Here is a 25000-nt window from a genome sequence, read left to right as displayed (position 1 = left end):
GCATATACTTTATCTTAAAATATTCGCTGTATTATACCACTGCTTTCATATGTTTCATAACATAACTAGCAGAGGCACCCGGCGTTACCAGGGAATGAAATTGTTCCTTATATATTGGAAGAAAAAAAGTAAAATATATAGAAATTTGTTATTCTAAATTGAATTTATTCTTCAATTGGAAAGTCAATTGTGAATTCATAATACAAATAATAATAATAATAATAATAATAATAATAATAATAATAATAATAATAATAATAATAATAATAATAATAATAACAACAACAACAACAACAACAACAACAACAATAATAATAATAATAATAATAATAATAATAATAATAGTAATAATAATAATAATAATAATAATAATAATAATAATAATAATAATAATAATAATAATAATAATAAACGAAAATACAAGATTTACCACTTTTATGAAGGGAGATAAATTCTATGACATATGAAAGAAATTACATATCTGTGCTTTTTTTTTTTACACCAAAGTGATATCCATCTTGACCAAATACTCAGATTAATGGATACTGAAGTGCATCATATGATCGATGGGTTGCATCTTATTTCCTCTTCCTTGAATAATAGCATCTCTCTTCCCGTACTTATCGCCTGTAATAGTTGCTCCTACTTCATTTGCTGCAGGGGCATTGTAGCGGCCTCTGTGCTCTGCATTGGGCTTTTTGTTTGCATCAATTACTATCTTGTATTTAATGGATGGTGTAGATTCCAATGCATACTTGAAGCTTCTGATGTAGCTATTGTTTGCATGCAACATATCTTGCAGATCAAAGATTAACTCTTGTTTCAAATTTGGAAGGTTAAATGACCGTTGCAAATCCTGATCCCTAAAATAAGTAACCTTCCTTTGGTTCTAATTCCCTTGTAACAGTCTGTTGGTCAAGTTCAATGCTGAATGTTTCTACCAATTACCCTCTGATAAAGGTAGCTTTTGTGCATTAATCCATTTCTCGATTATTTTTTAATGTGTTGCTGTCCTTGAAGAACCTAATGTGCTTTTTATGACGTGCTATGCCGACACCTTTACCAGTTACCTTTTGCTTCATAATTTCTATAGTGGTATTGATGTCAAGTATGGATTTCAATCACTGGAATTGTAACCGCCTTTAATTTAATGTTCAGCTAACAAATATATAACATTTACTTACCAAAATCTTGTGTTTTGGTAACAAGCGAAGTGTTACACCATTCACTTTAACATCAACCATGCGAGTGTACGAAACCTTCATGTTATTCCATCGATGTTCATTCTTCACTTCTACACTGAATGTCGTCAATGAGGAGCCTTTAGTTGTTGATGCAAGAGTATATTTACATGTTCCCATGAAATGTATCATCTGACCATCAAATGTTAAATAATGTGGATCGCCAGATACTTTACACGCACAATCGGAGGAAGTAACTGCAATGATAGATAAAGAGGTGCAACTATAAAACACGAAAACAATATGTTATATATATATATATATATATATATATATATATATATATATATATATATATATATATATATATATATATATACAGAGTCTTACAGATGAATTGAGACAATTTTTACGATAGTTATAAATATTAAAATAATGGTAGTAGACAGATATCATTTTCAAGTAACATTTATTACAACAAAACCTTTTATGACTTAATATGGCCGCTCTTTTGGATAATTACTACCTCCACACGAGAATGAAATTTTTTTGCAGGTATTCCAGCCTCCGCCTTTTTGATTTTGCGTGTCGTACGCACGATGCAGTTCTTCAAGTTGTTGACTCAAGTGTAGTAAAGCATTGGTCCTTGCTTGAAGTACACCCAAAAAATGTAATCGAGGTTTAGATCTGGGCTATTACTGGGCCAGATGCTGGCCCTCATAAAAATGGCACTTTCTCTGTGTTGCTTGTGACCCATGGCATGGCACAGAAACCTGGATAAGCACCACATTGTCAAGCCCAAACTTCTGCTCCATCCAAGGTAACAGAGAGGTCTTCAGGATGTCCAGATACTCCTTTATGTCAATCTTCAAGTCACACTCATTCACATGTGGATCCATGACAGTTCCATCATTCGCCACGGCTCCAAACACCATCACAGAGGCAGGATTCTTAGTTTTAAACACAGGAGGAGGGCGTCAGGGGTTGCCAAGGTTCCTGTTCACAGCTCTGGATGGCGTGGAAAAGGACACATTGCGTTTCTTCGCAAGAGTTGTCATGGATGTTGATGGGTTGGCTTAAGTCGGGTGTTTGAGACCTGTGACAAATTTTGGATTGCGCTTGGAATCACTTAGATTCTTGTGTTCTTTCCTATCAATCTTTCCCTCTTCTTTCAATTATTTATACACACGCTATTTTGTTGCTTTTGGAAGTTTCGCCAACTTAGCAATTTTATTGGCAGTGTGCCCGGCGCGCGACAAAACAATGGCGGAACGAATCAGTTCACTATTTACCTGGAAAATAAAGAGGATTAGATTTTGAAGCAAGCATGGTTTTGTCAAACGATGAAATATTAAACCCGCTACGTCAACTGCTTAAAATTCGTCTCCATTTATCTGCAAGGCCCTGTATATATATAATGTATGTGTGTGTGTGTGAGTGAGTGAGTGTGCGTGTACGTTGTGTCTATGTATGTACGAAAGTAAGTATATATTTATATGTGTTTATGTGTGTATATGCATGTATATGTTATGTATATGTACATATACATGCCTATGTGTCTGCGCGTGTGCACATACATATATATAGACATGATTTCAAATTATACAAAAAAAAGCAAAATACAAAGGTAAGAGACAGTTGAGCCTAACAAACAGGGTATATTAATTTAACACCCAAGGGAAATGGAAGAGATCTTTGAAAGAAATGAGGTGAGACAACAGATACAGAGAGTGGGGAGTGGTGAGAGAAAACTTGCCTGGATTAGTGGTAGCGTATGTTGAATATATATATATAAACCAAAGAGAGAAAGAGAGAGAGAGAGAGAGAATTACCGTTTAAAGCCTTGATGATTTTTTTCTCTTATCTCTGTATATTTTCAATCTAATTCATACGTTATGTTACTTCAAAACTATTAATCTACTCTTTCAGCTAATTGTTGTTTTTAACACCATCACATACTTCCTACAAATAAATACGAAATTGCCCTTGCTGTATCAGCCCATCCTATACATATTTTTGTTCCTTTATTCTTTAGAGTATTATCTAATTCTTTTACCAATTATATTCTAGAAATTTCGTATACTCTTATTACATTTTTACCAACCCAGGAACTTTTCTGTTTGGCTGCACTTTTTGAAATTTTGAAATCTACTGAATGATGTATTGACGTAAATTTTCACGCTGAATTTCAGGGTCTAATTCACATATTCTAGAATTTTTTTTTTTTTAAGTTACAAGGGTTTAATTTTTACCCATTTACAGATCAGGAAATGGAAGCTGTCATTTTGTGCGTGATTGCAATCGTAAGATGACATATCAATAATTTCAACATTGCGACGATAGCATGTGCTTTAAGCATTTAATAAGTGAAAAATGACCAAAGAACAGGTAAACAACATATATTTTGTATCTTTACGCTTTCAATAAGCATTTAAAGTGGAAAAAATGGTAAAGAACAAATTTCGTAGTTTTAAGAGCAGAAAGAGATGGGTAAAAGCAGGAAAAACATCGTAAACATCAGTTTTTGAACACACGGGGTTTTACGTAAACGCTTTTCCAACGCTTGACTTGATGCTATGGAAGCTGCCTAAAATTACCCGGATTTCATCACTGTCCACCAGTAAGAAAATATTCGAACAATGCGCTGAATATTGTAACTGCGCCCTACAACGCGCAGGTTATAAAAATTCGATCGAACATATCCTTATCTGGAACAACCCTCTCTATTAAACCCGGAATCAAGAACACATCCACCACACCCACCACCACCGATAAAAAAGAATATACCTCATATTTTCACCGTCCAACGCTCCTCCTGAATTTCAAAGCAGTAGAAGACCTAATACACAATTCTCCCACCCGGTACCCCCGGATCCTAAATCTATCGCTGTCCCCGAAATTAACACCTGCAAGCACCTTATTCTTTCCCGAACCTGACCCATTCCCGTCTTTTTCTCTCTTTTCTCTCTCCTTTTTTCTCTCTCTTTCTCCTTCTTTTCTCGCTTTATCCTCTCTCTTCTATCCCCTCACTCACAACCCGCTTCTGTCTATCTTGATGTCTGTCTTTCGCACTCCATACACCCACGCTAGCTAATTATTTGAACATGAATGCATCATTCAAAATACTGACAAAATACGGTTGGGATTTACTAGGGATTATACTTAAAGACCTACACTTTCACGGAAGTACGGACTAGCCTCCATACCCTCCGGAAAAAGATTAACAGCAAACTTTATTCTCCTGTTTGTATACTTCTGACTACTTTTAATCTTTATTCTATTTTATTCCATATAATCTGTGAATATCCCTGTCTAGAACTTTCATAATACTCACCTTGGTGGCGGAATACCCAGTGTAAGGACATGCTAGCCTGTCACTTGGGATATCCCAGAAACAGCTGTAAGAATTAAAATTGACCTTACTCTAATTATTATTATAAATGACTTGAGATGCTCGTCCAGCCTTGGTTTTTGTTGTCCTTTTCCTCGAATATATACCTGGTTCCCTAGTTCAAGCCTCAGCTGTGAACTTCGAACCTAGCGAATGACCAATTACAGCACTTACTCACTGTACATATTCGTTTAGAACACCAGTGAACTAAACTCCACATATTCTATAAATATATATATATATCTAGTAGAATAATAAAGAGAAAGTTCTTGGGGCAGTATTATATATATTTGAAAGAATGAGTAGAGATGGCTTTTTTTGAGGGGAGAATTTTTATTCTAATCTTAATAATAGTGTTTACAGTTAGTTACTCTCATATGAGTTTCAAGCTTTCAAGTAGCCTGAAAATGGCTACTTGAACTCACTCAAAAGGGCCGTCTATACTCATACTTTCAAATATACATGTGTATGTGTGAGTATGTATGTATGTATGTATGTATATATATATATATATATATATATATATATATATATATATATATATATATATATATATATATATATATATATAAGGATAAGATCGATATTTAAAATATTGATCTTATCAAGTGGTCAGCATGGGAATAAAAACCATCAAAGGTAATAATTATTTAAAATTATAATACAGGGTATCAAGAGATACCACCACGCTGGAAAAATAGCAGTCAAATCCTGACTCTAAAACCACAATATCTCTTGATACCCTGTATTATAATTTTAAATAATTATTACCTTTGATAGTTTTTATTCCCATGCTGACCACTTGATAAGATCAATATTTTAAATATCGATCTTATCCTTATTTATATAAATATAATTTTATCAGTGTATTTACTGCGCTGATATTCTGTCCGGATCACACGAAAGGTTGTTTAGGCGGGCTATTTAAGCTAGTCGTATGCATACGTGCATATATATGTATGTATACGTCCGTATATGTAAGTATACTGTTTATATACATGTATTTGTATTTATGTACTGGAGTATATTCCACTGATGAAGGCAGAGCATTATTATTTATGCAAAGCCAGAAATCCAGGATTTGGAATTATCTTTATTTTTACTGGTTTATTTGGTCTTCGTCTTCGCTAATCGTGCCATGCGGACATTTATTGTGGTTTTAGAGTCAGGATTTGACTGCTATTTTTTCAGCGTGGTGGTATCTCTTGATACCCTGTATTATAATTTTATATATATATATATATTTATATATATATAGCTGGAATTTACAGAAAAACAAAACACGAAGACAGGTGTGCGAACACTAAGCGTGTGTATTAGTTTCACGTTCGAGAAAGTCAGAGAGTCTTTTACGTTTCGAACCTCGGCTTTTCAACAGAAAGGATTATGAAGAAATAAACAGAGAAAGAATATAAAAACTTCTGGATTTAGCGATCAATCATGGCGGACATTTACTTTCAATCACTACAATTGTTTGTACACAACGTAGTCCTCCAGGCGTGAAGCTTCTTGATTACGCAACCGTTTCTCTGCATTCTGAGATCTAGCTGTGTTTCCTCAGGCGATATGTAAATATTGTCTCCGTAAGTTCAAATTCTCGGCTTCAAGAGCATCCTCTTTGTCGTGGTCTGAAGTTTGTAGTCGCCACTAAGTTTATCAAAGTGTTTTGTTACTTAAGGACCGTTGGCAAACTACCTTAAATGTGTAGTGGTAGTGGGATGGTGATTCACTGCTTTGAACGTATAGTGGTAGTGGAATAGTGATTCCGCTATTATTTAAGTGGCTGCCGTTTTAAAATGGCAACGACTTTAACAATAGCAGAATCATTTAAGAAGTATCTATTATTTCATAGATAAATGAAATACATATCAATCCAGAAATTTGTAATAATTTCTTACCTTTATCACAATTTGTCCCGGAATATCCAGCTTTGCACGTACACTTGTATGCATTGCCATTACTGTTACACGCTCCTCCATTGTTGCATGGTTTCGCGATACACGGATCAACTAGAAGTCAATATATCAAAAATCAAACAATGTTTCAAGTATGACTGCTCAAAAGTGAAAATGTCTACAATTCTAGAGAGTCACGGAAGTCGACGAATACGTTAATATAGAAAGTAAGGTCTTATCGACAAAACTTTCTGCATATATATGTAGCGCAGTAGTAGTAGTAGTAGTAGTAGTAGTAGTAGTAGTAGTAGTACTATTACTACTACTACTACTACTACTACTACTACTACTACTACTACTACTACTACTAAATATTTTTCCGAAGACCCTAATATAAGCAGAGAGATTTATTGCTGACAACGAGCTAGCAGAATCGCTAGAACGCTGGGCGAAATGCTTGGCGGTATTTCGCCCGTCGCTATGTTCCGAGTTTAAATTCCACTGAGGTCGACTTTGTCTTTTATCCTTTTGGGCTCGATAAATTAAGTACCAATTGCATACTGAGGTCGATCTTATCGACTGGCCCCCCCTCTCCCGAAATTTCAGGCCTTGTGCTTATAAGAAAGGAATATTTATTTGATTTCGTGTTTAAAAGTATCACTGTTTGGCTACAATAAACACACATCACTTCATTACTGAGTATAAAGATATTTCTCGATAGAAATTATATATTTCATGTGTGTATACCATTATAATTCCCTAGCAATAAAACATTTCTGATAGACGATATTTAAGAGATTTTCATACAGCACAATATAACATTGCTATAAATCTACTAAAATACTAATAACAGAATATTTCAGTAGATGAACAATTTAGTAATAAATAATTCCATACATACCCTCACAAGTTTTTTTTATTAATTCCTTTTCTATAAATTTTAGGGCATCAAAGTTGCTCACTGTAAACATGTATTTATCTGATGGTGAATTAGCAATTTCTTTCAACTCATCATTGTTAAGGTTTAAACCGATTCCGATAGCAAAAACAATTACGTTCGCGTTTCGTAATTTTCTTGCCGCCGCAACTGTTGCCGATTTTAAGTCGGATTTGCCATCTGTTAGAATAATTGCAATATTTGGGGCATCTCCTCTATCCCCTGCCGCTTGTGTAAATGAGTTAGTTCTCAGGTAATCAAGAGCCAAGTGTGTGGCAGTACCACCTTCACCATATGGTATATCGTCAATGCCTCCTAGTACTGAACTCTTGTTAGTATAACGATTCAAATTAAACTGTGGTCTTGTAGACGACGAGAATGAAATAGCCCCGACACGAATATGTTTTGGGCCAATTGTAAAGGATTTCACTATGCGGCTTATAAATTTCTTCATTTTTTTATAGTTTTCGATTTGAACACTTCCAGATTCATCCAACACGAACATGACATCAGCAACGGCATTTCCACAGGCTAAAACAGAGACAATTTAAAAAAGAAAGTAAGACGTGTGAGGCTGTTATTTATGTATTTCAAATTTTCTATTTTGATATGTGCTGTTTTATATTTTTGTAATATACTTCTTTGTATTATCTACACAATTATTATGACTGCTACTATTATTGTAATTATAATTTTATTACAATTTCAACTCTGTATTTCGTTCTATTTGTAATCAGTAGAACATTTAAATACTACATAAAAGAAATTGCAGAATATGAAGCCAGAGACCCATAAACGTATCTATTTCACTGAGACGTCCATTATCTTCTACGTTGAAATCTTACCGAGGTATACCTTGTCTTTCAACCTCCTAGATTCGATCAGATAAAGTACTAGTCATGTATTAAGCAACTATTCCCCTCCAACATATTTCAGGCATTGTGCCTTTGTTAGAAGCAATTCTTTTATTCGACTGTCTTTACATTCCGAGTTCAAATTCCGTTAAAATGACTTTGACTTTCATCATTTCGAGTCGATAAAATAAGTACCAGTTGAGCACTGGGGTTGATTTAATCGACTTGACCCCTTCCCAAAAACAGTTGGCGTTGTGCCAAAATTTGAAACCATGAGTAGTAGTAGTAGTAGTAGTAGTAGTAGTAGTAGTAGTAGTAGTAGTAGTAGTTTATCTAAGGCGGTGTGCTGACGGAATTGTTAGCACGCTAGTCAAAATGCTTAACGGTATTTGAATTTTCACCGACGTTCAAATTCCATCCTTTTGGGGTCAACAAATTAACTACCAGTTTCGTACCGGGGACGATCTAATCGACTGCCCCACCAACAAATTTCGAGCCTTGTGCCTATGGTAGAAATGTTTGTTATCATTTAATTAAAACTCTCAGTTCATTTTGTTGACTATGAAGGAAATAGTCAGATGACACTTGCTTACTAATCATGCTTCAAGAATCATGCGAGGACTCTTACAGTTACATGTAATGGTGATTTTTGTAGGTGTTCTACCATTACATTTATACCAAACTTTTTAAGACATGCTGGTAGTTGGGCACTGATACTTCCAAACGCGCCAATCACTATTCGTATCACGACCACTCTTCATTTCACATAACCTGCATATTTCTCACTTCAAATCGTCATAGTTGGTCCCTTTTCTCCTTTTGTTTTTCTTTGGTCTTACTATGTCACTGGGATATGCTACGTCGATTATTGTGCGAGTTTTTCTCATTTTTGTTCTCTGTAATCAAGAATTTGACGTGAAAAGATTGCAGCCAACAATGAAACACGGCGGTTATCATTCTGTGATGGTCTGGGGGGAAATTAGGAGCAATGGTCGAACAGAGCTAGTGGAGTGTGAGGGAAACATAAGCTCAGATAAATATGTGTCTACTTTGCAGAAAGGATTACTTCCAATCATCTCCACATCGATCTGATGATGTTATCTTTAGATGATTTAATGCCATCTTTTGGGATAATTCCCAATGCACCTATACCTACTGGGTTACATTTTACCCGCACTTTCCATAGTCTCCGTAATTCAATGGTTAGGTCCTAGTATCTTGCTATTTTCCAATACCTCTCATATTAATTTTTTCATCGTTTGGGACTGTAAAGTCAATTATCTGGCACTTTCTATTCTCTTTATCTACTACTGCGAAATCAGGCCTTCTAGCCTCTATTACTCTGTCAGCTTGAATGCTAAAGTCCAACAACATCTTGTATTTCTTACTTTCTAGTACTTTACTAGATTCATGTTCATATCATTTATTAGTATGTTCAAATCCTAGCATTCTACATAACTCTCCATGGATTACTCTCCCTAGATTATCATGTCTTTTGTATTGTTTCTGAGCCAGCACGCTACATTCACTTACTATGTGAGTTATTATTATTTTCGTTAGGCTCAGGTTCGGTCTTATTCTTGGTAGGATTTATGTGGGTAGCAGTTTACTACCTATAACATTAGGTATCCACAAGTTTTCAGCTGTCTTCCAAGCGCTTAGAATACTCCAGGTAATTCTTGCCGTTCCTAACAGACAAACTTTCTGTAGAAGCTCTACCGGTCATTCTATTTCAATCTCCTTCAAACATCTGTCTGTATCTTGACTTACTGTTGCCAACACACTAATTATCATAGGAACGACCTTTACTTTCCACATGCTCAAAATTCTGCCGATTTCAAATTTTAAGGGATTGTATTTTCTTTGTTTTCTTCCTCTTTCATTATGATCCTGGAATCAAACGGACATGATGGATCGATAAGTAAACAGCTTCGCTTTTCCTTATCTATAATTGTCATATCTGGTCTATTATTTTCTAATTTCTTATCAGTTTGAATAGTAAAACGCTACTTACCTGACATTACTGGTGGTGTCGTTGGTGCTGAAGTGGAAAATGAAAGTAAATGTAAATTAGTCCCAAATAATTCATATATCAGAAACAGATAACAAAAAATAAGAAATTTTCATTGGACAATTTACTGAAATTGATGTAGAGTTACGGAAGCCTAATACGGATCCCTAGTTCAAGCCTCAGTTGTGAACTTGGAACCTAACGGATGACCAATTACAGCACTTACTCACCGTACATATTCGTTTAGATCACCAGTGAACTAAACCACTCATATTCTATATACACACACACACACACACACACACATATATATATATATATATATATATATATATATATATATATATATATATATATATATAGTAGAATAATAAAGAGAAAGTTCTTGGGGCAGTATTATATATATTTGAAAGAATGAGTAGAGGTGGCTTTTTTTCAGGGGATGATTTTTATTTTAATCTTAATAATAGTGTTTACAGTGAGTTACTCTGATATGAGTTTGAAAATGGCTACTTGAACTCACTGTGTATATAGAGTGTTTGCATAAAAGTAGTAGTAGTAGTAGTAGTAGTAGTAGTAGTAGTAGTAGTAGTAGTAGTAGTAGTAGTAGTACATTGAAATATTATTACGAGAACACTAAAATAAGCAGAGATAGTAGTACTGCGGGGATAGGTTGTACAGTGAATAACTAATGTAATGTTTAGCAAAACAATAGAAATTCTCAGTAAATATCTCAGCTAGCTAAGATAGAGAAATCTATGAACATCTCAAAGGTTTAGCGAACATAAAGAAATCTTCATATCTATAAATATTTCAAGGAATTGAATCATAGACAGGGCCATCTCAAAGTTTCAAATAACAGAAACGAGTTTACACATATTTGGGGCGTTAAATAGAAATTCTGGAAGTCGTGTGTTCTTACGAAAGCATAACACATCGAGTTAAAGATCGAAAGAGAGGAGGCGAGAGAGAATGAATAGGAAGCTGTAGAGGATATGCATTGATATTCCAACGTTGGGAAAACGCATGGCTCAGTGGTTAGAGCGTCGGGCTCACAATCATGAGTTAGTGAATTCGAATACCATATATATAGATATATAGATGTGTACGTTTGTGTGTACATGTGTTTCTACCAGCATTACTCGGGAGTGGCCATGGGAACGAGAATGGGCCCCAACTATGCGAAACTGTTTGTTGGCTATGTTGAGGCCCAAATATTTTCATGTTTCACTGGTCCTACTCCCGAACTATACGGTCGTTATATTAACGACTGTATCGGTGCCAACTCACTCTCCCGTGAACATCTTGACTCGTTCCTCTCTTTTGTCCAATCCTTCCATCCTGCCCTCCACTTCTCCTGCGCTATCTCTGACACCTCTGTCCCCTTTCTTGACATTTCGGTCAGCATTCATCACTCCACACTTAGCACCTCCATCCACTACAAACACACAGACTCACACTTTCATCTTAACTTCTCCTCCTACCACCTTAAACACACCAAGCTTTCCATCCCCTATTCCCAATTCCTCCGTCTACGCAGGCTATGTAGTAACAGCCATGACTTTGAGACTCAGTCTCAACTCATGGCTCACCACTTCAGCCTACGGGGATATCTCCTCACCACCATCAAGACCTCCCTTGCCAGAGCACGTTCCGTGGACCATGCATCTGCTCTCTACCCCCGAACCCGCCCTGCCGTCTAACGCCTCCCTTTTCCCCTCATCTACCATCCCAGCACCCTACCCCTCCAACGCACCATTCTCCGAGCTTTCCGGCGCCTTCAGTCCGACTCCTCCACATCCTACATCTTCCCTAATCGACCCCTCTCCTTCTTCAAACGAGCCCATAACCTACGAGACCTCTTGGTCCACAGCTTCTTCCCCAACCCAACCTCCCAACCCAACCTCCCAACCCAACCTCCCAACCCAACCTCCCAACCCAACCTCGCAACCTGGCTCGTTCCTCTGCTCCCGCCCACGCTGGAGCATTTGCCCTTACCTCTCCAACACAACCCTACTCACCGGCACCCATCATCGACACTATCGCATCACCGACTCCTTCACTTGCACTTCTACCAACATCATCTATTGCATCTCCTGCTCTCTCTGCCATTCTCTGTACATCGGACAAACGGTGCGCCATCTGGCCGACCGATTCGCGGAACACCTCCGAGACATCAACGTTTGTAATGACACCCCGGTGTCACGCCATTTCCGCTCTGCCGGTCACTCCTTGCAGCAACACCTGTCCATGTTTGGGTTGTCCTTGCACAGGGGCCATCCGGACCCCCGTTTGTGCCGTGAACAGGGATTAATCTTCTCTCTTCGTACCTTTGCGCCACATGGTTTCAACTCCCCTGCCTCTCTCTCTCCCTCTCCGCCCTCCCTCCTCTCCCCTCTTCATTTAACCCCTCCCCTGCTTCTCTCTCTCCCCCTCCTCCCTCTCTCCTACTTCCTACCACACACCTCTCCTCTCCTCCCAGCCACCTCACCTCTTCTGCTCCGACTCCTACTTCTCTGTACTTCTCTTCACACCTACTTCGCTTCACCCCTACTCTTTCTCTCTTCTCTCTTACTCTCTCTTTCTCTCACTCTCTTCTCTCTTACTCTCTTTCTCTTTCTCTCACTCTCTTCCTCTCTTTCTCCTCGTTTTCTTCTTCCTCCCTTACCCACCTTCCCCCTCTCTTATATCCAACTTCCCCTTCCCCCTTCATCGTCACACCCTCCCCCTTCATCGTCAACCCTCCCTCATAAGCTCATCGCACCCCAACACACTCCTACCCTACCTTCCCATCCCTTACACCCACCCCAACCTCTGCCTACCCGCCTACCCCGACCTCTACCCCCACCCTCAGCCTAACCCACACTCCTCCCATGCTTTCCCCAGTCTCGCCTCCCCCGCCTTCGCCTTCTCCACCTCCCAACGCTCTCACATCACACCACGCTACACCATATCACACAACACATCACTTCACAACACACCACCACGCACACACTAGCACTGACCAACTCCCTTCTCCCTTCCCCACTTTTTCACACCTACATACACACATACATACATTAAGATCACCAGCATTTTCTCACACACACACAGCTTCTCGTCTTTGGGTTCACCACTTTTTCCCCTTTGTTATCTCCCCTTTTTCTTAGCTCTCCTGTGTGAACCTTCTGTGCGGCATTCGCCATGATAGATCGCTGATCACTACATTTATATTTTTTTCTCCTTGTTTCTCTCCTTATTTCTTTCTGTGTTCCTTCCAGTTGAAGAGCGTAGCTCGAAAGGTCAGAGACATTCTCTATTCCCGAGCGTTAAACTAATACATCCATTTGTTGTTTACATCACCTGTCTTCGTCTGTTGTTTATTTTTTTCGTGAATTCTCCCATATATATATATATATATATATATATATATATATATATATATATATATATATTTATTTATATATTAATAGTAATAGTATGAGAACAAGACAATGTATCACACCTCCATATTATGTAAATAGAAGTACTTATCTGTAGATTAATATGTGACAGGTATTCCGTCTCCGATACCGGGGCGGAAATCTGCTTCGGCATCTTGTCATTAAGACAAACAAAAATGCTAAGAAAATTACCGTTAACAAAGGAAAATTTCTATGAAGATGACCGTTATTAAGACAAACAAAAGAGCTATTAGAATTACTGTTAAATGAAGGGAAAAAAACCCGAAAGGGAAGAAAGTAAAAGCCGCTTATAGAATTCAAGTATACGCGCAAGTACATCCGTACACATGCGCGCACGCACACCCACGTGCATGTGCAGATATGCATATGCTCACTCACACTCGCGTGAAACACATACAAGCACACCCACACACACACTTATATGTACACATATATTTGCCACCATACACATGTACACATACATATCCGCACACACCCGTACACGCACACACACGTATATATACCCATACGCGCACAATTATATTCATATACACGTCTAAATACACATATGTTATATATGCATATGCTTACTCACACTCGCGTGAAACACGAACATACATCGCCGCACGCACCTATATATACATATATATATATAACCAAACACATGTACACACATGCATACCCATGCACACATTTTTTATATATGGTTTATGTATTTTTATTAATATATGTTTACAATTTTTTTGTGTATATTAACTTTCGCTCTACATTTTTCCTGCATGTGCGCATATACACGTGTATATGAACATAATTGTGCGCCTAAGGGAATATATACGCGTGTGTGTGTGTGTGTGTGCGTGTGCTCGGATACGTATATGTGTACATACGTATGGTTATATATATATGTATACATATAGGGGTGTGTGTGGGTGTGCATGTGTGTGTTTCACGGAAGTGTGAATGAGAATATACATATATGCACATGTACGCGGGTGTGCATGTGCGCATGTGTATGTATATACATGCGAGCATACGTGAATTCTATACGCGGTTTTTACTTTCTCGCCAGGAGAGGGGAGGCTGGTATGCATGGGCAACTGCTGGCCTTTCACAAACAAAGTTGCCCGGACTTCTAGGTGCAATCCCATGGTCATTCATGACAGAAGAAGGTCTCCTCATGCATATATATATATATATATATATATATATATATATATATATATATATATATATATATATATATATAAATAATAATAAAGGAGTTACGACGCAAAAACGTATATAATTAAATGAACATATTTATCTTCTTCAATATATATTTCATATTTCAGTATAAAGAATTCATTAAGGGACTTGATAAATCAAAATTCCTTTACACATCTTCAGGAAAAATGAATATAACACTAGAAAACTACATTCGGTTTAAAAATACAAACCGTTCATGGCTAAAAATTTCACAATTACAAAAACCGAACAAATTTTTATTTTATTTTACAAATAGAACGCTATTAGACATAAAAATTTTTTTTATTATATATAGACACAATATATATAAATTTTTGTAAAATTTTAAGAGTATTTTTTTCGGTTTTTGTAATTGTGAAATTTTTCGCACTGAACGGTTTGTATTTTTAAACCGAATGTAGTTTACTGGTGTTATATATTTATTTTTCCTGAAGATGTGTAAAAGAATTTTGATTTATTAAGTCTCTTAATGAATTCTTTATACTGAAATATATATTGAAGAAGATAAATATGTTCATTTAATTATATTCGTTTTTGCGTCGTAACTCCTTTATTATTATTAGTATAACCAAAAGGATCGATTCTTGAAGAGTCTGCATACCTTCACTGTCGTTTTTTACTGCTATTTTGGTGATGATATTTGAGATAGCTTACCAATTATTTTTGTTGGTAGTTAATTTATAATATATTGATATATATATATATATATATATATATATATATATATATATATATATATATATATATATATATATATATATATATGCGGATGTGTGTATATATATATAGATATATATGTGTGTGTGTGTGTGTGTGCGTGTGTGTCCGTCTCTCTGTATGTATGCATATTTATGTATATATATATATGTATATATATATATATATATGTATGTATATATATATATGTATGTATATATATATATATATATATATATATATATATATATATATATATATATATATATATATATATATATATATATATATATACAAACATGTATATGCATACACACACACGCACACAGACACACACACACACGAGTCATTGCAAGACATTCTGTTGGTGGAGAAACAAATATCACGTTTCAGAAATATCTGCCATTTCAGAGATAAATGAAATATATATTAATCCAGAAGTTTGTAATAATTTCTTACCTATATCACAATTTGTCCCGGAATATCCAGCCTTGCATGTACACTTGTACAAATAACCAACACTGTTACACGCTCCTCCATTCATGCATGGTTTCGCGAGACACGGATCAACTAGATCGAAATATCACGGATCAATATATCAAAAATCAAACAATGTTACAAGTATGACTGATCAAAAGTGAAAATGTCTACAATTCTAGAGTCACGGAAGTCGCCGAATACGTTAAAATAGAAAGTAATGTCTTATCGACAAAGCTTTCTGGAAATATATGTAGCGTAGTAGTGGTAGTAGTAGTAGTAGTAGTAGTAGTAGTAGTAGTAGTAGTAGTAGTAGTAGTAGTAGTAGTAGTAGAAGTTGTAGTAGTGGAAGCAGCAGCAACAACAGTAGCAGCAGCATCATATTACCTTTCGCTCTGCATTTTTCCTGCATGTGCGCATATACACGTGTATATGAACGTAATTTTGCGCCTATGGGTATATATACGTGGGTATGTGTGCGTATGCTCGGATATGTATATGTGTACATGTGTATGGTTACATATATATGTATACATATAAGTGTGTGTGTGTGTGTGTGTGTGTGTGTGCATGTATGTGTTTCCCGCTTGTGTGTGTGAGCATATGCATATATGCACATGTACGTGGGTGTGCATGCGAGCAAAATTACGTTCATATACACGTGTAAGTTGCAAATATGCTTCATTTTCTCGTGCAGTTACTGTTAATACCTCGTTCAGAAATTTAACATTGCCTTTTTTAACTTTTTCGAGATCAGGGAATAATTTCACTGGAAAAAGCTATGTATATTTGCAAAGAAATACCTTTCGCATCGAAGATCGGCGATTGTCGTACGCTGAGGACGGGAAAATACCCAGAAACTCGAGTCCGTACGTATCGCAGATCAAGATGGGAAAGATAACTTATATTTTGGTAGAGAAATAGTAATTTTCACTGCTATTTCTAATTAATTTTCGGTTTGTGGTAAAGCAGATCTTGCAGAACCATAATTCTAATTATGTTTATATATATATATATATATATATATATATATATATATATATATATATATATATATATATATATATATATGTACGTATATATGTATATATAGCTGAGTTTGTGAGTGTGTGTGTTGCATCTATAGATATCCACACCTTACACACCTTACAAGATAGCAATCTGGAAGTCGCACCAATGGATTCCTCATGGTCGAAAATGCCAGGAATCGGCTATTTGTGTTTTTTTTTTTTTTTCGTTGCTTCCTAACACGTGAATTTTTGCATTAAAAATAATTTTAAACCATTTCTGTTACACGCTCCTCCATTCTTACATGGTTTTGCGAGACACGGATCAACTAGATCGAAATATATCAAAAATCAAACAATGCTTCATGTATGGACTTGCGCGCATACTTGAATTCTATGAGCGGTTTTTACTTTCTCCCCAGGAGAGCGGAAACTGGTATGCATGGGCAACTGCTGGCCTTCAACAAACAACGTTGCCCGGACTTGTGCCTCGGAGGGTAACTTTGTAGGTGCAATGTCATGGTCATTCATGAGAGAAGGGGGGATCCTTATGGATATATATATATATATATATATATATATACATATACATATGTATATATATATATATATATGTATGTATGTATGTATGTATGTATGTATGTATATACGTATGTATGTATATATGCATGTCTGTATGTATGTCTGTATGTATGTATATGTGTGTATGTGTATATATATATATATATGTATGTAGATAGATTATACATATATGTATGCATACATATATACATATATATACATATATTCATACGTAAATGAATGCATGTATGCACATGTATGCTCCTTTATGCCAGGAACTTTTCAGTACATTCTCGTATATATATGTGTGTGTGCGCGTGTGTGTCTGTATCTTTGTCTGTCATACATGTATGTATGGAGACAGGGAGAGGGAGATAGAAAGAGAAACTGTGAGTGAGAGAATATATGCACATGTTTGTGTTTTAACTTTTACTTGTTGCAGTACTTAAGCTGCAGAAATACTGGGGCAATAAATAAATTAATTTCTTAAACACCGATTGCACAATCGATCAAGTATATAACAATAATCAATATCACATCTTTCTACGTACCTCTACATTCTCCATTGACGGGGGCGGAGCCTTTCGGGCATTTGCATACACGTGTACCTGATTCAAGTAAACAAGTGGATCCTTTCGGGCAGGAAGAACTTCCCTTTATTTGTTGATTACCCAAACAAGTTATTGATTTTGAGCAGTCGTCTAATAACAGAGTTGTGTTAACCTGGTTGGAAATAGAATAATTAAATTTTCAGCAAGGTACAATTCCAATAATGTCAACTTTAGTTCCTTATATGTTGTACAATTAAGGTGGCGAGCTGTCAGAATGCTCACAGCACCATGTGAGATGCTTAGTGTTATTTCTTGGATTTGATGCAATCTGCTTACCCCCTCCCCCGAAACTGCTGGCCTCATGCCAAGTTTTGAAACAAATATTTGTTATACATATTGTTAGTTTAGATATATACACCAAAGGTAGCCATAATCGAGAAGACGTAAAATAAATGATATTGAATCAGTAACCTCCAAGCTTTCTTGCTCAGGCATACTGTATCGATGATTAAACTATCATAGTACGGCGTCATCTGCCTTTTGGAGAGAAGACACTTGCATAACATGTGCCAGAGCTAAACTAGGCTTGTACATACATCTGCAAATTCATGATGATCCATGAAATACAGTAAAGAATTTCATCCACGTGACGGCGGAATGCGAATCGTCCGCACCAAAGGTGTTTGTTGTTTGTAGGTTATTTATGTATGTATGAATCTTTCTCTCTATATACATATGTGTGTGTGTGTGCGTGCGTGTGTGTGTGTGTGTGTATGTGTGTGTGTGTGTATACGTGTGGAGTTGCAATGGCCCAGTGGTTGGGGTAGCGGACTCGCGGTTTCGATTCCCAGATTGAGCGTTGTGAGTGTTTATTGAGAGAAAACACCTAAAGCTCCACGAGGCGACCGGCAGTGGGTAGTGGCGAACCATGCTGTACTACCTCACCACAAATTTCTCTCACTCTTTCTTCCTGCTTCTGTTTTACCTGTATTTCAAAGGGCCAGCCTTGTCACACTCTGTGTCACAGTAAATCTCCCCGGGAATTACGTGACACTCTGTGTCACACTAAATCTCCCCGGGAACAACTTGAATTCTACGAGATATGGCCTCGTACAGTTTGAATTGTTTCCAAAGGAATTTTTGTCTATTCTTCAGCTAAAACAGTCTCCAGTTCTTGTAGCGGTGATGGTGGAGGATATTGACTCCTTACTTGTTTTTCTAAAAATATACCATAAATGTTCACTAATATTGAGATCTGGGGACTGTGGTGGCCAGGTAAGATGTTCAACTTCACTAGAATGTTCTTCGTGCTATTCAGTAACTACTTTAGCTGTCTGAATTAGCACATTATCTTCTTAAAACTGTTACCAGTGAAGAAAAAATACGTGCTCGTAAAGACATAGCAAAATTCTTTAGAATACGTGATAAGGTATATGTAAGAATTCAGAAAAATGGCCAACAATATTGGGAAGAAGGAGAAATTGTAACATACATAGGAAGAATGATGTATAGTGTAAGAAGCAGAAATGGAATGGAATGGAGACAGAAATCAGCATCAGGAAAGAGTCATAGGAAAGGAAAAAACAAGAGTAGAAATACCGATGGATTGGCTATATGACACTTTTCAGGTTCCAACACCGTTACAAGAAGACGAAACCACACATACAAGGAAAAAGAAGAAAACTGAATTCCTAAAAGTAGACCCTAAGAAGAAAAGCTATTGAGTATATATATAATAATATTAGGGACATTATAATATTATATATATATATATAATATATATATATATATATATATATATATATATATATATATATATATATATATATATATATATATATATATATATATATATATATATATACATATACATATATATATATATATATATATATATATATATATATATATATATATATATATATATATATAATATTAGGGACAAAATCCAAAATTACAGGTAAAAACTCAATTAAAATCAATTTATAGAAAATTTAAATTAAATTGAGCTTTATAGATAAAATATATATAAAATATATAGTTTTGGGGAAAATGACCAAGTTTCAAGAACTCATCGATGAAAATCCACTATCACATATAGAAAAATTAATAATTAAAAGCACAATAAATGAGTATAATATAAAGTAAAGTAAATAACATAAGATAAATATAATAAAAAGATTACACGTGTTTCATAACTAATTTTCAAATAGAAAGGAAATTTAAATCGATTAAACTCAATTGAAATTATCGAAAATAAATTCTATTCAAAAATATAGCTAATCGTCAGATCGTAAGTAGAACAATAATTAGATATATATATCTATCTCAACCAACAATAAGTACCAAATAAATTTATATGAAATACTTATTATATAAAGATAGAAAAATTATTTAAAATATCATGATATCAAAATAATAAACATTCAATAATCATCCCTTCATCCATTATAATAACATGTATATTATATACAAAAAACCTCTTACATAAATTATCATTGTTTTAAATTATCATCGTTTTAAATACAATTTGAACGAAGTTTAAGTTTAAAATAATAATGAAGATAAAATTAGTATATATTTAACCAGTGTAATAGTTAAAGCTATACTATTTAAAGCTAAAGACGTTTATTTAATTATAATTAAAAATAAATTGAATAATAGAAAAATACAAGATTATTTATTTCTACAAACGTAATAATAAAAATATGAATGAAAAAATTATGAATGGAAAAATTATGAATGAAAAATTAGGAAAGAAAAAATTAAGAATAAAAGATTAAACTTCATATATATATACAAAGTTTTAATTTTTAAAAATCTTTAACGATATTATAAACAATAAAGATTAATTATTAATCAAATATTATTAATCAAAAATAATCGAAAATATATCAACACTATTCAAATCGAAGTTCTAATATTATGTTGAAAGGAAACTATAACTTCTAAATAATTTAGTGTTAAATAAGTTATCTATTAAAAATAATCTATAAAGAACCAAATGAATAATATAAAAAACAAGAATACATATTATTTTCAAATAGTAGAAAATCTTTAGCAAAGTAAAAAAACAGTACTTATCCATATTTTTCCGTAATTCAAACTGAAAACTAAGACGTTATCTAATAGCTATAACGTTTTAAGCAAGAGGTCGCCCGAAAATACTACGTTAAAATAGAGAATAGAATACGAAAACATGAATGAAATAATAATACTTAAATAAATGAATGAAAAATTTAAAATTTATATAACTAACAATATAAAAAGACCAAAAAACTATAGTCATCTTATAAAACATATTAATAAATATTAAATTCTAATATATAATAAATAAATAGTAATATTAATAGTCGTAAATTAAATAATATTATGAAATAAACTAAAATACTACTATTGATTTAGTCTTATAAAAATCGTAGTGTCATTGTAATATAAAACCTTAAAGTTCCTAAAATATTAACCTACCAATAAAAACAAAATATAATTACTAGAATAATTAAATAGGAAAAATTATAAATACCCCAACACACGCCCTTATACATATATATATATATATATATATATATATATATATATATATATATATATATATATATATATATATATATACTTACATACATATACAAATATACATACTTATATATAAAACATATAAACATATATACATAAGCACTAATATAAGCATATACATAAATAAATACATACATACACATATATACATAAATACACACATATATATACATACATAATAACACATATAGACCGAAATATACACACTTCCATATACATATATATATATATATATATATATATATACATACATAAATATATATCTACACATACACACATGTACCTACCTAAACATACATATAAAAACAAATACACTCATACACACATATAATAAATAAAGAATAGTATATATAAATACACACTCACCCTCCCATGCTCTCAAATATACATATTATATAGATACACATATACATACATATATACATATATATATAAAAATACAAATATAAAATATACACACATATATACACAGAAAAAACATGTATATACATATACATATATATATATATATACATAAATATATATACATACACTTATATATATATACTTACTAATTTATATAGACAAATTACACACACTCACATATATACTTATACCCATATATATACATATATATACACATTTACATAAGTACATACATATACATATACACAAAAATACTCATAACTATATATATAAAAAAATACACAAATAAAAATTCACTCAAATAAATATATAAATAAGGAATATTATAAAACAAAACTACACTCACACACTCACTCACACACACAATATATATAAATATACATCTATACTCACAAATACATATATTTATACATACATGTAAATATAAATATACACTCAACATACACAAACATATATAAAAACACAACGCATATATATACACTTAAACCTATATAAATACATACGTAAACATACATACATACACCTAAAAATATACATACATACTAACGCATATAGACTAAAACACACACACTCATATATATACATATACATGCATATACACATACCCATATAAACAAAATAAATTAAAAAATCATTAGCTAAAGTTTTTATATAAATAAAGTAGTTTATGTCTACATTTTATTTTTCGTTCATCAAAAGAATAAAGTAAATTATTATCCTTATGAAATAATATCTCTTAAAATTCATTATTACATAAATTACAAAAGTTATTACCTATATGATAGGATTTAGCTTTACAAACTATCTCCCATTTTAAAATATAGTTAATATTTTTATATTTAAGTTCCCAAATATATTTACTGAGGCCAGTAGAATTAATCAAATTTCTATTCTTAAATGAGTGCATATGTTGAGCTACTCTTAATTTAATTTTATTAGAAGTCGATCTTATAACCATTATGTTTATTTTCATTCAATAATTTCACTATACATTTATACACTACATCTTTCAAATTACATTTATTATTAAAATTACATTTAGTTTTATCTAAACATGTACAATTAATCATATCCTGGTCAACATTATTATTATTAAAATTAATATTAGAATAATTATTAAATTTAAATTTACAGTACTTATTTAACTTAAATTTATTAAAAGAAGAGATAATATTAGCAACATTATTAGTAGTAGAAGAACCTACACCAAAATTATTTTTAGAAAAAATATAATGATATTTTTTATTATCTCTAATGAATAAATCAATAACTTTTAAAACTTCATTAATAATGTTAGTTTTAACTCGAATGCCGTATGGAATAATTAGCCAGAGTTTGTTCTTATTATAGATATTATTGAATTTATTATTGGTATTATTAAATTTATTATTATCATTAAAGAAATTAAAATAATATTTAAAATTGTTTCCATTAAAATTAAGTTTATGTTTAGGTAATTTATTATCATAATACCAATTATTCTTATTATTCTTATTATCACCTAAGAAGACATTATCATGAGTATAAAAGTTATGTTTATTAAAAAAGTCATTATTATTATAATTATTATTACTAAAATTATAAAAATATTTCGGATTATTAAAAAATTTTATATTATTAGTATATCCCGCTTCTTGCAGGGCTTTATTATAATAAGGTGCATGTTTTTCAAAATCTCTATATTAGAAGATAGTAAAGATATTCTCTTACCTATAGTAAATGTTAAGGATTTTTTAATTGAGGGTGGGTGATTGCTTTTAGCATGAATGTATTTAATATTTTCATTAATCTTATGGTAAGGTTGGGTATTACCAGGAGATAAATTAAAATTAGCATCTAAATAATTAACGTTATTATATTTATCTTATGATATTTACTTTACTTTATATTATACTCATTTATTGTGCTTTTAATTATTAATTTTTCTATATGTGATAGTGGATTTTCATCGATGAGTTCTTGAAACTTGGTTATTTTCCCTAAAACTATATATATATATATATATATATATATATATATATATATATATATGAAGGAGGAGGTACGGTGAATAAAAGAAATTGATTGTTAAATAAAAAAATTAAGAGGAGAGATGTTGTATATTGAAACTGTACACCCCTCCTGGTAAAAAGTGGTGGTTGCCAACTATTATAAATAGACCAGTAGCCGTTTCACAGGAGTGGGTCGAGAGTGCGAGTAGACTACGTTGATAGTCGTGTCTGTGCTGATATAGTAATTATACTGTGGTACTAAGTGTACGTTATATGGATCCAGTCTTTTGAGTATAATAACACTGTACGACCGAAGGTCGTACAGTGCCAGATAGAACCATCCTATCGACGAATTCGGAATATAAAAATATCTATCAGAGCGAAAACTGTAGTCAAAGGACAGATACATCAGTGGCAAAAGACCGCTTATACAAAAAGTATTGAACTAACCTTTAGATAAACTCCATTATACATGCAACCACATTGGGTTATTGGTACACATTCCTTTCCACTGAGAACATAGTTTCCTTTGCATACACATCCATCAGTAAGATAAGCGGTCGGTGTGGGATTTCTGTTCATGCAAGTTGGTTGGTTGTTAGTAACATTAAATTTGTACATCGTGTTCGCCCATGTACTACAATCCAAATCTAAATAATGAAAAGACATATCGTTCATGATATCAAGGATAATAATGGTAATGGCAGAGATGTAACTGAATAAGACGAGGATACGGAGGTGAAAAAGGAGGTATTTCAATTTTATGAAAGTGACCATAATTGATAATAATTTGATGCTGATTT

The 25000-nt window shown here is 33.4% G+C and overlaps 1 protein-coding gene across 11 annotated transcripts in view; it reads right to left on the bottom strand.

Annotated features, from left to right (window-relative positions):
* Window positions 1–25000, bottom strand: part of LOC106867110 (zonadhesin) — a 141399-nt gene that overhangs the window by 36916 nt on the left and 79483 nt on the right. For 8 of the 11 annotated variants that reach the window (XM_089348572.1, XM_089348565.1, XM_089348566.1 and 5 more), the window contains 7 exons: window positions 24648–24847; window positions 18229–18400; window positions 16092–16202; window positions 10273–10299; window positions 7369–7935; window positions 6471–6581; window positions 1185–1438 (listed from right to left, as the gene is read on the bottom strand). In XM_089348572.1, coding sequence (XP_089204698.1) covers window positions 1185–1438; window positions 6471–6581; window positions 7369–7935; window positions 10273–10299; window positions 16092–16202; window positions 18229–18400; window positions 24648–24847 — 1442 coding nt within the window. The remainder of the gene's footprint in view (window positions 1–1184; window positions 1439–6470; window positions 6582–7368; window positions 7936–10272; window positions 10300–16091; window positions 16203–18228; window positions 18401–24647; window positions 24848–25000) is intronic. The other 3 variants (XM_089348575.1, XM_089348571.1, XM_089348573.1) reach the window with 1 other exon arrangement.

The sequence above is a fragment of the Octopus bimaculoides genome, chromosome 3 (assembly GCF_046866305.1).
Source record: "Octopus bimaculoides isolate indiv1 chromosome 3, ASM4686630v1, whole genome shotgun sequence".
NCBI lineage: Eukaryota > Metazoa > Mollusca > Cephalopoda > Octopoda > Octopodidae > Octopus > Octopus bimaculoides.
Note: the sequence above shows the minus strand (reverse complement) of the source record. Positions and strands in the feature narration are given on the sequence as shown.